The sequence below is a fragment of the Danio rerio genome, chromosome 22, assembly GCF_049306965.1.
Source record: "Danio rerio strain Tuebingen ecotype United States chromosome 22, GRCz12tu, whole genome shotgun sequence".
NCBI classification, from domain to species: Eukaryota; Metazoa; Chordata; class Actinopteri; order Cypriniformes; family Danionidae; genus Danio; species Danio rerio.
This window is the reverse complement of record NC_133197.1, coordinates 18,996,423-19,002,624: the sequence shown is the minus strand read 5'-3', so window position 1 is coordinate 19,002,624 and position 6,202 is coordinate 18,996,423. Positions and strand designations below refer to the sequence as shown.

General features: G+C 35.5%; 1 protein-coding gene across 1 annotated transcript; it reads right to left on the bottom strand.

The window, feature by feature from the left end:
• Positions 1–4,883: 4,883 nt before the first annotated feature.
• LOC141375005 (duodenase-1-like) lies at positions 4,884–6,202 on the bottom strand. Its single transcript, XM_073936819.1, has 5 exons — positions 6,117–6,202; positions 5,885–6,029; positions 5,628–5,766; positions 5,221–5,472; positions 4,884–5,118 (listed from the first exon to the last, which is right to left on the bottom strand). Exons 1-5 carry the CDS (start codon positions 6,178–6,180, stop codon positions 4,963–4,965), a joined length of 756 nt encoding a protein of 251 aa, XP_073792920.1. The 5' UTR covers positions 6,181–6,202; the 3' UTR covers positions 4,884–4,962.

The following is a 6,202-nucleotide window of genomic DNA, read 5'->3' as shown; positions in this document are numbered from 1 at the left end:
TACACTGAAGTTGGGTGGAGACATTCAGATTAACTGTCCTTTTTTCAGTATTGCATCCTGAACAGCAGTTTTTTTTTTTTTAAGAGTAGAGGTGTGACCCTTTTGATTGGCAGTTTTAAAGAGACATTTTTAAAGTCAAATCAACTGACTTCTTACAAAAAAAAAAAAAAAAAAAAAAAAAAAAAAATATATATATATATATATATATATATATATATATATATATATTATATAATTATAATATTATATAATATTATATTATATAATATTATTATATTATATATATATTATATATTATATATATAATATATAATATTATATAATATTATATTATATAATATTATTATATTATATATATATTATATATATATATATATATATATATATATATATATATATATATATATATATATATATATATATATATATATTACCTCCTTTTAAAAGCAGTGCAGCCATCATCAACTGTTTAAAGAAAATAGTCAGTTAAAGGCCACCAAATTTGCAGTTTTATTTTACAGGGTTTGAATAAGGTCCAGCCTAAATTTCAATAATTTTACTAAACCCAGGAGAGAAGTCAGTTTAAGGTTTTTTATTTATTTATTTATTAATTTTATTTATTTATTTTTTGTATGAGAAATTCAAGAATAGTGCTAAAAATGTACAAATAAACTTTAAGTTTAAGAACAAGTGTCTTTAAACAATTGTTAAAACACAAATAAAGATTATTTACGTGAAATATAAGAGCTTTATCCTCCATAGACTGCAAGGTATATGGAGACTCTTTAAGGCTCATTCAAAATTCAGAAAAATACCATTCATTCAGTCATTCATTCGTTTTCTTTTTGACTTAATCCTTTTATTAATCAGGGATCGCCTGGATGATTATCCTACATTTTTTATGCAGCGGATGCATGATGAGTTAAGGTGCTAATCATGAACTAACTTTACTTACTACATGATTCACAAGAGTTCATGTGTAAATAACGGCTAATTACTTGTTAGTACATGTTGTTAATTCATGTATAATTAATGTAATTAATTCATAATGTAATTCATCATCAAGTCATGAGCTGTTAATGTATAATTATGACATGACTTTACTTGGAGGGGCACACCATCATTAACTCATCCTTAACTACTCATCAACGCATGTGTTTAAACTGTTGATGTTGATGTTAATTAACAAACAATCATGTACTAACAAGTAATTAAGATAGCCGTTATTCACACATGAACTCGGACTTGTGAACCATGCAACCCAAGCTCATTCTGGAAACGTAGCCCCGCCGACGTTTCTGGAGACCGCGATTTACGTGGCCGGAGGTACGTAAAGGCCGCGTTTGTTTTTTTTCGAGCGAATGCTGCGGGGCGGTGTTGCGCCGCTCCGTCCCTCCTCTTCGCGCTCGCCGGCCGACGGCTCGCCTCCGAGTGGAGGGCTTTCCCGACGCAATCAGTTTGTCCGCCTAGCTCACGCCTAGGGAACAGCAGGTTCCGGAAATCAGGTTCCGGAAATCAGGTTTGCTTTTTTTTTTTTTTTTTTCGATCCGGCGGCTTTTTCGCGAAAAAGCGCGCACAGCGGCCTCTCGCAGATCCGCGAAAACAAAAAAACGCTCGAATACATACCTCCCGGGAAATCGCGGTCCGCAGAAACGTCCGCGGGGCTACGTTTCCACAATGAGCCCGGGTTGGAATCATGTTGTAGTTAAAACAAGTTCATGATTATGCATGCATTGAACATTACTTTATTATAAACTAATGACGAATAGCTTACTCTTAGCACTTCATTATTCATGTACTGTTATTGTGAAGTACCAGAACATGTTTGTTCAGCAGAGCTGAGAGAGAGTTGCTCATGATAAAGTTAATCAGTGGAAACTATCTAATGTTTAGCAAGTCAGTTTGTGAAGTAAGATATTATAAGTTCTTGTTAATGCTTGTTGTATCTTTTTCAGATCACAAATGGTTTGATCTAGAGCTATAAACATGTCAGTATTTATTTTGTTGAATTCATATCCAAAAGTATCATTATGGTAAAATAGTGTAATAACAGGTCATTGCAGAAACCTAATGCATTTAGGCATGTAAATGTAATGAAGATGATCTGCGATAGTTCAAACTGAGCATCAGAATTGGGATGAAAGTGGATCTATGTGATTTGACTTGATTGTTATTGTCACGAATTGTGTTGCAGGACACATAACAAGGAGAGTGCAAAACAAAAGAGTTAAACTATTCAATAATCCACAGAAAAATATACATAAAATGTAAATGAGATTTAACAATGAATTAAAAAAACAAAGGAACAAAGGAAAACTAAACAAAAAGTCCATGAAGGTTACAGTTACTGGAAAGGGATGTCTTTCCATGATAAAAGGAACAACTGCAGAGCGAGGGTGGGTTTTATTTTGGTCAGCTGGAGAGCACTTTTTCACACAGATGAAATTGATTTAGTTTGCCATTTTAATAGGTTGTCTTTGAAAAAGGATTCAGATATGTTAGTTTTTTTTTTGTTTTTGTTACCTATAGATTAATTGCGAAAATTATTTGTGTATTGAAATTGAAAAAAAGTCAAAGGCTAAGAATTAATGTATGGGTTTTGCAGATTGGCCATGTGGTTATCTTATTTGAGTGTCATGTTTGAGAAATTGTGTAACAAGTAAAGATTATCTGTGTAAGGAGTTGAAAAAAAGGTCAAATGTCTTGCAAAGTCACCAGATCTGAATCTACCAGAGCATTTTTAGGATATGCTGGAACGAAAGATTCCTATCATAGATAAGCAGCTGAAACATCTGCAGCAAATTTATGATGCCACGAAGGTTCCGATATCTGGTGAAGGTTACAAGCACTTTGTTGAATTTTCCTTGGTACACCTTATGTTTCGACTTCTGGGCTTGTAAGCCTAATCTAGATTCTTTATATATATATATATATATATATAAGGGTGACGCAGTGGCGCTGTAGGTAGTGCTGTTGCCTCACATCAAGAAGGTCGCTGGTCTGAGTGTCTAGAGTGTCCTCGGCTGGGCCAGTTGGCAATTCTGTGTGGAGTTTGCATGTTCTCCCCCCCCCCGTTCGAGTGCTCCTCCGGGTGCTTCGGTTTCCCCCACAGTCCAAAGGCATGCGGTACAGGTGAATTGGGTAGGCTAAATTGTCTGTAATATATGAGTGTGAAAGGGTGTGTATGGATGTTTCCCAAAGATGGGTTACAGCTAGAAGGGAATCCACTGCATAAAACTTGTGCTGGATAAATTCAATTCGCTGTGGCGACCCCAGATTAATAAAGGAACTAAGCCAAAGAAAAAAAAATGAAAAAACGAATATATATATATATATATATATATATATATATATATATATATATATATATATATATATATATATATATATATAAAACAACAGAATGATATCAATCTTTAATACAGCCACCTTTTACTGAAAAACTTATAGTCAAGGATAAGTTCCTGAACTGTTGCTGAGAGCATTTTGGGCCATTCCTCCTAGAACAATTTTCCAGTTGAATCAGGTTTGATGGGTGCTGCAAAGCATGAATGCCCGTTTTCAAAACAATCAATAGATGTTCAATGATGTTTAAGTCTGGGAAATGGGATGGTCATTCTAGAACATTGTAACTTATTTGACCATACCTTTCTTGATAGATCTGGAGCTGTGCTTTGGGTCATTGTCCTGCTAAAATATCCAATCCTGAAGTAACTTCTGCCTCTTGACTGAGTCCTAAACATTGCTCTAAAGAATCTGCTGATACTGGGTGGAATCCATGCAACCTTTAACTCTGACAAGGTTTCCAGTACCTGTGCTTGCCACATTCACACATGATGGACCCTCCACCATATTACACTGTAAAGAGCAGGTTCTTCTCCTGGAATGTTGTTTTCTTTTTCCACCACGCAAAGTGCCTATGGTTGTGGCATCTGTCCACAGTATATTTGTCCAGAACGATTCAGGCTTGTCCAGATGAGCATTTGCATACCTCAAACGACTTTTCTTGTTGGCAGATTGCAGAAAATGCTTTTCTGCATCACCTCCCATTGAGCTGTTCTTTGTGAAGAGTTGAGGTTGTGACATGATTTACAATGACATTATCAGCAGCAAGATGTTCCTGGAGCTCTTTAGAGGTGGTCTGTGACCATTCAAACCATTTTTCACCTTTGCCTTTCAGATATTTTTCATGACTCACCCCATCTTTCCTTCACCAGAACTGTTCCTGTGGCCTTCCATTTTCTTACTATATTTCTGACTGTGGATATACAGTAGAGACTTAAAAACTTTATGATCGCTTTTTGTTTTCTTCTCCTAGTATCAATTATCCTAGTTTTTAGGTCATTGGGAAGTTCTTTTAAGGTTTCCTTGGTGCTAGTTTTCGGTTTACAATAAGGAGAAGCGCAACTGGTAACCAGCTATCTTAAATATCCCTTTTCATTGCACCTGTGTTAGGATTGTTAAGGTTCACTGAGTCACTCAAATAAATTTTGTGTTGTAATCAATCAGCATTAAGTGACTACAGGTTTTAAAATCCACAAAAAAGAGAGTGCGCTCAAACATTTGTATAGCCTATTTTTCAGTTTCAGCTTTCACACATCTCAATACTGCTACACTACATATTTTTGTCTGAAAAAAACATCACATTATCTAGCTTTCTTTAGAAACTGAATGGCATTTTATTGTGACCTTCTCTTATGAAGAAAGATCACTAAATTATGCAGCTGCAAAGGTCCAAATTTTTGCATAAAACTGTAGATAAAAGTTGTACTTGCATTAAAAACATTTAAGTTGTCAAGTTGCCGCCAATCACACCCATCCCCACCCTATAACCCCAATTTAATTTAGTATTGCATTTATAAATGAGGACAATTCAACTGATTGATGCTTGCCATTTCAAAGTTTTATTGAAAGATATGTGATAGAAGAAAAACATTTCAGAAAAAACATTTCATAAATCCACTAAACATTTTCAATTTTGTGGTGAATCCATTTAAGATATGCTGAAATCCTAGTATACACATTAGGAAGCAAACGTGAATTACAGAGATAATGGTCACTGTAAGATGTGACACCAACAGCAGTGGCTCCACAAACCAAAGGACCTCCTGAATCCCCCTGTTTAAAAACACACACACATCAACACATCACTAGTGAAACAGGCTTGTACATTACCATAAAAAATGATTTTTTGTTTATTTATTTATTATTTTTACGTACGATGCAGGATCCACCATAGCCATAAACACAGATCAGCTTTGAGGCCACATAATCAGATCCCCATCTGCGTTCACACTCTGCATCATACATTATAACTGTCTCTGCCTCCATTAGACGATCAGACACTGGGCCGTTCATCCACAGTGTTCCCCAACCAGCAACACTACAGTGAGTATCTGCTTCAACATCTTCTCCATCCTTTGGTAATGATATCAGTCCAACATTGTCACTCAGTCTGACTTTTTCCTTTAGCTGTAATACAAAAACAGTTGTTAATTGTAAACTTTTTATGTAATCTTATTGGTATTGTTTGTTGGTTCAAAACAAAAGTCCCCAAAGCCAAGATGAATTAAATACATTTGAAATTCAAAACATTTTAAACAAATAAAAGTATTACAGGTTGATACCTTCAAAAGCATGATGTCATTCCCTAAAGTATTAGAATTATAGTCTGGATGTGGAAGGTAGGATGCCACTTCAAAGGAATTGTACATTTTATCTTTACTCAAGTCATGGGCGCCAACCACAACCATCAAGATATCACTTCTGTTGAAAAAGCATGTTATATCACTGCTATATGATGCACTTTATGTTTATGTCAGATATGTAATTCAAAAGTGATTGGTTTGACTAAACATTTCAGTTCACACCAAACAACTCTTACTCTTTCCAGCAATGTGCAGCAGTCAAGACAAACTCTTCAGTAATGAGGGATCCGCCACAGATATGCTGCTCATAATATTGAACAGAAACCATGTAAGGTCTGGAGTGAGGTTTTGCTTCCCTGCCGTCTACTATACCCACATGAGCTGAAATAGTGGTGTTACTCAGTTAGCACATCTCACGTAAATATTATTCAGAATTGTGTAAATCGTGTGTGATATAGTCAGTCTCACCAGTGAAGGCCAAGTGTGGCAGCAGAGAAACCAGCAGGAGCAGAGAGATGATGAGGATGGTCATGATGAAGACTATCAGGGAGCTC